General features: G+C 42.3%; 1 protein-coding gene across 1 annotated transcript; it reads left to right on the top strand.

The window, feature by feature from the left end:
• The first annotated feature begins 5343 nt into the window (after window positions 1–5343).
• LOC110979865 (metabotropic glutamate receptor 3-like) lies at window positions 5344–12223 on the top strand. The gene is made up of 2 exons (XM_087145002.1): window positions 5344–7902; window positions 10304–12223. The coding sequence occupies exons 1-2, from the start codon at window positions 7012–7014 to the stop codon at window positions 10835–10837; spliced, it is 1425 nt and encodes a 474-aa protein (XP_087001128.1). The 5' UTR covers window positions 5344–7011; the 3' UTR covers window positions 10838–12223.
• Window positions 12224–12269: the final 46 nt, after the last annotated feature.

The raw sequence follows: 12269 nt of genomic DNA, 5'->3' as shown, positions 1-12269 counted from the left end.
TTTTGGCGGTCGAAACCAAGGGCCCGTGTCTATCAGTTTTTGAAAAGTGTGTGTATGGGGGAGAAGTATCAGAACGGAACAAATGCGAGGGCAAAGCCCTGAGCGGGCCCCGGAAAATTTTGGAGATCAGATGCTCTGTGGTGTGATTCGAGACAATTTCTGGCTTCTTGAGCAATTTAAAAAAAAAATACTTTGCAAGGTATACACTTTCATTAAGGTTTGGGGAAAAAGTGTGGGTGTGTGTGTGTGTGGGGGGGGGACAATTGATATAGTATCACCCACTTGGAAAAGTGGGGAGGGGGGCATGTCCTCCGTGTCCCCTATCGATTGACGCCCACAGCCTCACAACCAAGAATTTTATTTGTACTTAGTCCCCTTAGCGTTCTTTGTTCTACATATCACAACGGCGAAATCCTAACAAATCGACAGTGCCAACGAATCGAACCAAGAAACAAGCGAACCAGTTCTTAGACATGGCCCCATGTCGTTCAATAGTGTCCCACCCACCCCGATGAATGTTCCACAGGCTTCAGTATGGAAGCACGGACTGCAATGTTCATATGGGGCATGCCTTCATCAGATCTGTACGGTGGCTGAGATGCCGGTGGAACCGTACGTGAAACTTTCCGACTGTCAATTATCGGTCAGGGCTAATCGCTGCATGTCAACGGACCTTTTCGGTGCATGCATACATGCGCATAGAATGCAAAAACCTTCCACGGTCGCTTTTCTTTGACGAAAAACAAATGGGACGGTTTGGCATCACACCGTGCATGCGCTTTAAATGTGCATGCGGACGTCCGGTCTGCTCAATCTCCCCCACAAATTCACATAGTTAGTTTTTAGTTAGTTAGTTAGTTTAGTTTTTATGTTTTTAAGATGTATTTTTTTTTCAAAAGCTCTCGGACAAGCACTGCATGAGCATACAGTGTCTATCAATATATACGTTGGGTTAGGGCAAAAACCCGTTATATAAATTGACATCATCCCCAACGCAAAAATACATCTTGAAAATAGTTGGCGGTACCGCTGCTTAAGTTGACTCGGACCGGCCAGCCAACCCCGGCAAGCTCGGTGGTTGAGTGGTTAAGACGTCTACACTAGTAAGCAGGAGGTCGTAGGTTCGAGTCCCTCCCGAGTAAGCTTGTGAATTTTTTTCGCAAGCTCCCGGACAAGCACTGAGCATACAGTGTTTATCAATATACACGTTGGGTAAGGGCAATAAACCGTTATGCAGGTATGTTGGTGTCAAAGAGCATTGAGGGCGCTAGACAACAATAGTGTACACCACTTCCGGGAAAGCGGACACCACCATAACTGTAGTACTTCGACTGTACTAAAGCTAGAATAAGATTCGAAGATCAATCACTGGATAGGAAAATAATTAAAGGTTTGTAACTTGTACCTTAAAACTTAGTGTTTTAAATGAGGCCGAAGAAGTCGGATGATATGATTTCAGCAAATAACACGAATAATCGCAATTTTAGGCGTTGGATGCAATACCGACACGATGCAGACATTTGACGTGGAGTTTTTGTTTGTTTTAGTTTGTTTTCAAAAACCACGAAGCATGTTACGCTACATCTCAGATGCGGTGTTTTTAGTCATTCAGTTCTCAAACTACACAGGGTGACCAATGCAACTCAAAAGATAACGTTTATTCCCCCCAAATTGTCATATATTAGTGGTCTGGGGTATCAAAGCATTAGGATGTTTTCTTTTCACAATGCCTTTCTGGATACACCTCCGATATGTCTCTACCTTCTTCATGAACACAAATAACAAAGCGATGGTGCATTTCTTGGACAGCGTGTCTCACCAGTAATGAATGTTGAGTTCAGTTCAAAAAACTTCTAAAGGTCCCTGGACGGAAACAGTTGCTCACTGTTAGAACAGGTGACCTAAGTGGCTATTTTTTTAATGGAATGATAGAGGGCAATTAATCAGTCTTCAAATTGGGCACCAATCAAGAGCTGATGATATACTACCACTGAAATTCAAACACATACAGTTTTTATCTTTATATGTTAAACGTAGCAATCCTTAAATTGTGGACTGCATTTTTAATACACCCTGCAATTGGAGGCCCACAGCCTACTTCAGCTACTCGTCTTCCAAGTCAAAAGCTTGTACATGCAAGTTGGTACCATGCCCTTGAAAATTCAGAAGTATCTATCTAAAATAAAAGACTCCACGTGGGATTAATTCACATGAAGCTCTAACAACATCTTGTGACATACAAATTGGTTCACCTGAAGAGCCTTGGTTAACACGAATGGTATGACTTCTACAAAATAGGTCGCCACCAGTTGAGTGCTTCAATATCAGACCAGACATTGTGAAATAATGGACCGAGCGAAAGTGTGTCCCAGGAACTGACAAACTATACCCCTTGAATTTAATGTGTGTCATTTAGGAAGCAAGTACATAGAGATATGACATCACACAAGGACCAGAGCCATCCAATGAGGAGATCCGATGAATTCAGTACTGACGCCAGGGAGCCGGACAGGGCAGAGGGTGAAAACATATCTCTTACTTAATTATCTTATTGTTACAGCCCGTGTTTCCCTTCAACTGCATACCACACGTTCACTTGATCACTTGATTGATACCACCATCACGTCAAGTGCAATCAGACAAAATCACATCTTGCACTAAGTGAGGTCGTAAAATCAAGCCCATACTTTACAGTGTATCAATGGCTGATGTGTCAGTTTTTTAAAAGACCAAAAAATGATCATTTACATTGAAAGCTACGTCCGGGCCAAAACTGAAAGGCAAGCGAAGAAAGTTTTGTGATAGAATACACCGTAATACCATCAAACTTGCCATTATCAGAGCATCCAGCACAAGATGAACTCCCCCTGCAGCATCCTTGAGTCCAACGTCTTCTGTGGAGGCGTCAACCTCTTCTGATGCACGGACGAATCAGACACCATCAAGTGCTGGCGTTCAAGTTACCGTATAGGGTGATGGGCATGTCACTGTCATAGGAAACGTATTTGGGTCAACTTTCAATCGTGGGGAATCTTCAGCTGGTACAGAACACCAAGGCACACGACTCGACTGATCAAGGGAATCAAACTCCGGCAGGTAAAGTGAAATTCTTTGAATATACGGCAGATTTAAAGTTTATTACGTAATGACAAAATGTGCGAGATTACTTGCTGCCACCACTTACTTGAGTGTAATCGTGGAATTTATCGTCTTTTTATACACGACTTCCACACCGATGGACAAGAAGAGCAAAACATAAAAAAACAAAAAAACACATGAAGCGAGATCTGGGACGGAGAGCTCCTCCACCTTTGTTTTGGTCATTCTTTGATTGCAATCTCAGAAATTCGTTACAGACATCTACGGTGTTAGGTAACAATACTCTATGGTGTGTTTAGGGATTGGGCATGGGGGGTACCTTCCGTCCGATATCTTGCTTAGTATAGCAAAAACCTGTAGAACCAGACTTATCTGACCAAGGGAGCCTACCAGCAGGTAACGCAAGATTCCTTGAATACGATTGAGTCCGAATTTTACACGATGAATACTGATGAACATTAAGCTGACTATAGTTCCTCGCTGCCACTTCTTGTTATGCACTAATCCGGCCACTAGCTCAGGTTGGACGTTGTCTTCATTACATTATGACTGACGTCCATGGTATAAAAGTTGTGAACTAAACGACCTCAAATTTGGTTCCAATTTGTTCTTGGTTTACCTTGTTGAAGAAACTAATTTTTCACGTTTACAGGCTCTTCGTGGCTTTATTTATCCGTCTGGGGGGGGTTAGGAATTTCAGAACGAACTATGGACTGCAAAATCGAGGAAAATAAGTGAGAGACAACGTTACTTTGTAGACGTAATGCATCCGTTCTTGAGTTGTAAAGTCGACTTGGTGAGATAATTTATGTCATCAAGTCTGCTTCTAAAATTCGCTGTGTGGTCTTGGCGATATAAATTATGTTGTAAGTTGGCTTCATAATTCTAGTAAGTCTTTTTGGCGAGATAATCCATGTCATCAAGTGTACAACCTGCAGGCATGAACTGACTACTCACAAGTGAACGCAACCTGCAGCGTATTTTCTCGCCAAGCCGACTTGCTAGAATTGATAAATCGACTCGACAACAAAATTTATTTCGACGAGTCCACATAGTGAATTCCGAAAGTACACCTGATGACATGAATTGTATCGCCAAGTCGACTAACTAGAATTAGGAATTCAACTTGAGTATTTAACTTATCTCACCAAGTTGACACAAGCAAAATCCGGAAGTAGACTTGACAACAAAAACTCAGCCTTTACTCAGCCTTTTTTTAATGGTTGTGTCTGACGGTTGTTATCTTTCGTAGTATTTTACAGTTTGTAATAAACGTGCTGGAATGTTCAGATCATGCGTAGTTCATTATGATCGAGGATCGATCGACAAAGAAAGGAAAGTTTAGTCAGGGGCTCTCTATATTTGATGTTAAATCTGGTTACACAGTTACTTTCTTCACCTTCCAATATCATGTAAAAAGACGCTGATATTGCCTATTTTAACGGTAACGTCAATAAGTCACTCTTAATCGCTTATGGAGTTAGACATTTGAAGTTATTTTAATTACATCGAAGGGAACACTATGTACGAAATGAAAAGCTTTAGACTCATTTGACTGTTCCCCTTCAGACGTTGTCTTAGTTTCCAAATCGGCCTTCAAAATAAACCAAATTGCCCAAAGACCACTAACTCTGACCAAACAGAATGCATTTCCAACACTATGAATCATTTTTCGCGTAATTTTGCTTCATTTCCCTCTCAGGCATTCTTTCGACTGACACATGCCACTGATTCAATCAATTAGGGGTGCCCAGAAATATATATCCTTGTATGAACTTCCACAAACCAGACACTTTTGCTCGGAACAAGCTACCAGTATAAGATGAAGGAATGCGTCGACTGCTCTGGCGTCTGCCTTGTAGAATTATTAGGCTTATTCCAATGGTCGTCTCCTATTAGATTAGAATTTGTCGTCCATTATTACATCGTATAATAATAATAATAATTGTGGAACACTTATGAGGCGCACTGTATTTCACGGTATCTGTCATATTTTAATTATCCCTGCTCATTAGGCTGAAATCAACTATCAAAACCTGTCCCAGTGGAATCTCTAATATAACTGGCTTCATCATTATTTTTGATATTATAAGGCAGGCGTAGCAGGTGGTGGGCACTCCCCCCCCACAAATTCCAGGTGCCCCCCCCCGAAAAAACGGATGAATAGATATTGAACAAGTCGAACAAATACTTGCTCCAAGAACCCACATCAATGAAAGATGCTGGTGCCCCCTTTGTGCCCCCTCGAGTACAATCCTAGCTACGCCACTGTTAGGAGGACAAAGTGTCCATTAAAGTTTAAAGTCAAGTCAAGAGCATGCATCTGCATCGGTAAGAGCAGTTTGATGTAATAATGCTGCCAGAGTGTTCGTTTGAAAGAAGGTCAAGGGTTTAATATGTGGGGCAACTTTTGCCGTTGCTTCTGAGGGAAAGAGGAAAGTCAACATTACTGGTGAGTGCTACGATAAATCTTGAAACAGAATCAAATGTAACCGTTCTGTCTTTGTAAAAAGCCATGAGCTGTGTCTTCACTCACGATAACAGTTAGACACTCAAGTGATATGCAGCACACAAGTAAAATCATCGCTTTAAAGTTGCATTGACCAAAACTACTGACTGAGTGACACTGAACTTCTTGAAAGTGTTTGAAAAAAATATATCGTACGATAGCGTGAACTACCCTACTTACCAACAACACGTTTGTTTCAAAGCAGTGAGTTGTGCTAATGACTGAACATCGGAGTGTAAACCATCTATACTCTTCAGTTAGAATCACCAGCTTGAAAGAATTCAGCAACATGGCAATGTTGCTGTCAGCCCCTGTCACATTGCGTAAAGCATTAGTAATCTTGTGCTTGCCATTAACAGCAGTATCACTGTCCTTGAACGGTCAGTTGTCGTACGCCCAAAGAGGAGACATTAACCTCGGCGGGCTCATTCCAGTTCACTTCGGTGATTGTGATTCAACTCCCACGATGTGGTCCCTGCAGCTGGTTGAAGCCATGATTTTCGCGATTGACAAAATCAACAATAGAAGCGATCTTTTACCAGGGATACGTGTGGGATTCGACATTCGGGACACTTGCTTCAACGAAGATTTTGGTCTGTGGTCTGCTCTGTCTCTGATCAATAACGGTGCTTCGGTGACAAATTTCCCGATTAACACTCCGTCATGTAAGAATAATTCTAGGAATATTTCAGAAAATATCACTGGAATTGTTGGACCGATGAAAAGCACCGTTAGCATCGTTGTAGGATCACTGGCCGATCTGTACGAGGTGCCAATGATCGCATTTGCAGCTACCAGCGAGGAACTGAGCGACAAGGAGAAGGAGAGATTCCCGTTCTTCCTGCGGACTGTCCCGCCTGATCGTCTTCAGGTCGAAGCAATGGTCGACATCATAACCCACATGGAATGGACTTACGTGTCAATCGTATAATCTGGCCGACACCTACGGCATTCGAGGCGCCCATGCCTTGGCTAGCCTTGCTGAAAATCGAGGCATCTGTGTGGCTCTCTTACTTCCCATCCAACAGGTGCCAACGCCAGCCGAATCGGAGGAGATTGCGACCTTGATATTGGGAAAACCTAAGGTCCGAGTTATTGTTGTCTTTGCAGGACCAGAACCTGCTACTAAACTAGTTAATGCTGTGGAAAGTGCGAGTGGCGTAAAAGACCACTTCATTTGGCTGGGTAGTGAAAGTTGGGCTCACAGTTTATCCAGACTAAACAAATCACCACCTGCAGGTGCTCTGTTCTTAAACCTTTACAACCCGCAGCCAGTTGGGTTCTTCAAGCACATATCGAGCCTTAAGAGGGACACTATTCGTAAGAATCCATGGTTTGACATCTTTTTCAGTCGTTGGGAAGCAACTTATAATTGCACTGTGTGGGTTGATGAGCAATGTGGTATGCCGCATCTTGAGCAGTACACGTCAACAAGTCCTATGGCGCCTCTCACTGATGCGGTCTATGCATTTGCATACGCACTTGACTCTCTCATCAACATCTCTAACTCCACTATAGTGAATGGCAGAGAACTTTTGGACCACTTGAAAGAGGTAAGATTCGATGGACAGAGGGGCCACTTTCAGTTCACCTCAGATGGTGACATGGTGGGTAGATACCTTCTGAAGAATGCTCAGTTTGACGAGGATGGAAAGTTCAGGCTGGTTAATGTCGGTCTCTGGGACGCTTTAGCTTCCTCCGACCATCTTACATTCAGCAGTGAGATCATCTGGATGACTGGGTTGACAGACATTCCACAATCTACCTGTAAATGCTGCTTCGGATGCTTTCCTTGCGAATCTCACGCTATCGTCGTTAACAACAGTACAGAGTGTAAGGAGTGTGAGGAGACCAGGTGGCCAGATGAGCTACGTTTGTCCTGTGCCCCTATCATCCCTACACTTATCGACTGGGCTGACCCTTTGCACCTGTCTATAACAACCCTGTCGTGCATAGGTTTAGTTCTGTCCTCAGTGGTGGCGGCTGGACTGGCAGTAAATCGTAACCACAGCATAATCAAGGCTACCAGCCGTGAGCTAAGCTGTGTCAACGTCTTTGGCCTCATTCTAGCCTTTGTCTCCACTTTTCTTCTGATTTCCCAACCTTCGACTATCAGCTGCTGCGTGTCCCAGGCTATGGTAAGCCTCTGCTCTACGCTGGCCTATGCACCGATCCTCCTGAAAGTTAGTAGGATCTATCGGATATTCCGAGCTGGCAAGAGATCTGCTCGTCGCCCAGGTCTCATCTCGCCGGGAGTGCAGCTGGCCATGGTAACTGTGCTTGTCATGATTCAGGTGTGTATGCAAAGTTAGACACCATTGTAAGACAACTTTGCTGACACATCCCACAGAATGTAAAACATTCAGTAGATGACAGAATTTATCTCATTATCCTTCCAAGATAACTTGTCTTCTTGCAAAGCTGAGAAGACATAATGTTGCCATCTTTGTGAGACCGACACTTAAAATCTTCTCAATTCGGAACCTCTTTCTGTATCACGATATCGTTAAAAGAATTTCATTTCTTTGAATCTCTAGTAAAGCGAGACACATTACAGAAAACCCACTGAAAGAACAAACATGGTCAGGTACCCGTCTGCATCATTACTATGGCATGGTTGCACCTTAGGCCACATCGTGGCAATGGAACTGTTGGTACGGGAAAGTAGCGCGACGTTGCCGTGTTGACATACCGCTGTTTGTAATTAAGCCACGACGCTGCGTCAGCCCTCTGGAATTTTGTATGTTGAGTTTTCTTTGTTTCAGACTTTACACGTCCGTATAGTCCACCCTGCAGTGGATAATATTTTAGCCGCGTTAGTGCGATTCTACCTCGATAGATTATTTATTGTTAATTGAAAGATGGTGGTTAAAGACTACAGATATTCCAAAACATTCCTGACGGACATCAAACAATAATTTGATGATTCAAGTTTAGTTCTATTTTTCTTAGCGCATCTAACAACACGACCACTTTAGCAGGATGAATCATTTTATAAACTTAATTGCCATTCCAGTGGATTTCTGTACAGTAAATTAAGTTCTAATACACACGTGTTTGCCAAGAAATTAAATTACTTTCAAGTACGCCTGCATGCAATTGAAATATTGTGAAAATTGCGCTACGTTGTTGACGAGTGCCTTTGGAAAGACGGAAGGTAGGTTCATTATATCAGTGGATGTTGACATATAGTTGCCCGGAGACCATTTTACACGCACAATTTAAAACCATATTGATAGACCATGGAAGTACGTGTTTATATGCATGGTAAGACCGATTAGGCATGCTGTGGCAGTGTCCCGACGCCTGTCGCGCTTTAAATAGATGTGCTTAAAGTAAACATCGGCCCTGTTAATGTTCAGAGTATAAAACAGCTGTGGGGATTAAAGCCACATTTGCCAGAGTCATCGTGCCCAGACTATGGATCAAATGTTAGTCTTACAAATAAACGTATTTGGTATTGTCTGGAACAATCGTCCCAAGCCCCTTCTCTCCAAAGGAAATTTCGAAACGCTGTCTTCACTTAACACCTGAACCAACTTAACACAACATAGGGAAGTCTGTGCATATAACTGTGCAGCCTCCATGTCTTCAATGGCAACACTGGCAATATTGTTTGCGGTTTTAAAGATTTAGGAAATTACAAAAACAAAATATATTCAAATAGGCCTATCAACAAACAAAGGCGACTACTGGTTACCTATTCCAATATTTCACACATCATACACCCCCTCCTAGAATAATACTTAGGTTGTTAGTCACATACACGTGTCTAGAGTTGACTTCTAGTCCTTACCATGAAAACATTCAAATAGTGTTTAAGAAAAAGAAAAGTTGTTTTAATTTTCTATGACTAGTTTTATTTTCTATAAATAACTGTTAGTGGAGAGGTGGATTATTTACCGTGACTGGGTCACAAGATTTAGCAAATCATTGACCGCTACAGACACTCAGCCACACATCTTACGTCTTACCTCAAAAGTCTTGAAAGCATGAAGCAAGCATGCATTATTTTACCAATTAGAGAGTGCGCTATCCATCGATCAAAGTCACTTTCAATTAGGCCGCACAACCTTAATGGAAGAGAAAAAAGGAAATATGCTTGTGCCCAAATAGATGTTTGTCCTGTGAGGCCATTTGCGATGGCATGATCTAATATTTTGGCTGAGAGAAAAATTAAGAGTCGTAGTGAACGTATTTTAAAAGGAGCTGTAGACACTGATATGAATTGTGTTCTTGTCGAGTGAATGTTGTTTATGTTAAAATGTTAGTCGAGTGTAGGTTGGGGACAGCTACACGAAAGAACGAAACTATTATAAATGAAGCCCACAGAAACCAAACGCAGACGACGGACAATGTAACAGACGCAACTTTAACCAATACACAAAGTGGTGTAGGATTTTATTCGTAAAAAGCAAAGGTAAATCGTCAGGAAAATTACAGGAATGGCAGACGTATTTTAAAGTTTTGCGAACAATAAAAATTTGATCGCTAGTGTTACTTAAATCTTTGTTTTGAATCTAAACTTTTTATAGCAATCACCATACACGCTGCACACCTTCTCAAAATTGTTTTCGGTTAACTGTTTCGTCCATTTTGTGTTTGTTTATGTAGGATATTATGAATCCTCATTTACAAATTACGTCGACATGAATTGTGTTTATTTCCCGCATTTTGCCATCTTAAAACCCACAGGTGGTTTGCATCATCTTGTTGACATCAGCAATGGGACCCTGCGAGCCAGAGTACTTGGCTCCTATTCCAAGGGACGGCCATCTTGAATTGCACTGCAACATCAGCATCGGTTTTCTGGTGTCGTGCGCATACAACCTGGTGCTTATCCTGGGCTGCTGCGTGTTTGCGTTCCTGGCCCGCAAGGTGCCAGACAACTACGACGAGTTCAAGTTCATCGGAGTCAGCGTGTACTCGACACTTTTGGCGTGCCTGGCGGCCATACCAGTGTACTCCACCGCCCAAGATGCCTCACAGAAGGTTGCTGCATTCTGTCTGGCTGTGCTGCTTAACGCCTACCTAACCGTGGCTTGTGTCTACATCCCCAAGCTGTACGCCATACGGTTTATTAGCCCGCCTTCATCAACCGACAATCATGCGTTGACAACTGGAGTGCATACTCCCAACACTCAGTCCACAAACACCCGCGTGCATCCCATGGCAGCTCTCTGGGCCGATAAAACAGGAAGGGTTCAAGCAAACCCTCCGATGGAGTAGGTTGGACGACACAACTAGCTTACGCCTCTTCTCGTATTGTTCCACAAATATCTTACCGCACGCGCTAAAACCGTACTAAATATTATTATAATAGCACCCTCACAAAAGCTAGCACCAACTTTTTTTAGTTCAAGCAAAAAAAAAAAAGAGAGAGGCTTGAAGTAATGTTTATTTTATCAGATCGTTTTAGTAAAATCATTTCACTGCATTTCACTGAACAGTGACTTTATTGTATTACTTTCTTTTCCTTCGACTTGTACATTTCTGTGCCGTCTTTAAATATCACAAACTGCGTCTTTAATACAGCAGGCACAAATTTGATTAATTAGCACCTTATAAGAATTCGTCTCCAGCTTGGGGGCCCAAAGGATGTAGAGTACGTAGGAGAGATATTAAAGCAAAACCAACCACCTGAAACCAAACAAAGCAAACACAAAACCTCTCTTGGTGTCCCTTTCTTACACAGTTGGATTCCTTCTTCTCATTACGACGTCTCTTTAAGCTGAGCATTTTAACGTTAATATTAACACCAGCTTATGATACCTTTAAACACGAATTAAACATCTATTTATGCTTGGCATATAACAGTAATCTTGTATACAACGTGCCGAAAGCCAGACATATTTTAGAGTTGTTTGTACGGCGGATATCCATCAGCACAGAAATGAGCCAATAAAACTGACGGAAAGATGAAAGGACAACACAAACTGCTTTCCATAATGAACGATGTACTGAATATTACAACTATACAGTGATACACCAGTGCCCAACCATCTCCAAAATAAAACCGTGTGCACGTAGCTTATATTTGAGGTATCCGTTGTCTCCCACAATAAATTGACTTTAGGAGTTATTTATTGTTCATTTAGGTTTGTATTTTCTTGTGGTGTGGGACTGATCGTCGTTGACGTAACATAATGCTGAGCCGTGATACAACTATTAAATACGCTGAGAACACAGACTTGAAGGGGGATAGGCGCGCCTTCATGTCCGTGTTCATCCGCGTCTCCTTTCAGTAAGTGAAAAATTTGTATTTTGAAGCACGGCTTTTTGTCCATGAACAACATAAATGGTTTGATTTTGAGTCATGTGAGGATTGTACCTTCAAAGACTCTAGGTGCTCCACCAATGCACGGCACAAAGTGCAGGGAATTTATGCTCCAAACTGACAAAGGGTAATGCACGATGTCGTCTAGGGACTAACATAGGACTGGATGTGCTGCACAACAATTAAACAAGGGGATTCGAACCCACGGTTACCGTGACCTTTGATAAAAAGAGTTGCAGTTTCTTGCATTGTGTCGTTACGATTCTACCTGGAAGAAAACAATTGACAAATCCACTCTTGGCAAACCCCCTGTAAGGCGTTTCCATGACAGCGGAAATTCCTATTAACTCTCTTCTGAACCGAGCACAACATCACAACCCGCAT

Source organism: Acanthaster planci, linkage group LG13, assembly GCF_054643075.1.
Source record: "Acanthaster planci isolate LZ-2023a linkage group LG13, COTS_SCS, whole genome shotgun sequence".
In the NCBI taxonomy this organism is placed as follows: domain Eukaryota; kingdom Metazoa; phylum Echinodermata; class Asteroidea; order Valvatida; family Acanthasteridae; genus Acanthaster; species Acanthaster planci.
The sequence above is the reverse complement of the archived record's forward strand: the minus strand, read 5'-3'. Positions and strand labels throughout refer to the sequence as shown.

Coding starts and splice junctions, on each gene's coding strand:
- LOC110979865 (XM_087145002.1), top strand. CDS start 7,012: ATGCCGCATCTTGAGCAGTACACGTCAACAAGTCCTATGGCGCCTCTC. Junction 7,903..10,303: donor CTGTGCTTGTCATGATTCAG/GTGTGTATGCAA, acceptor TAAAACCCACAG/GTGGTTTGCATCATCTTGTT.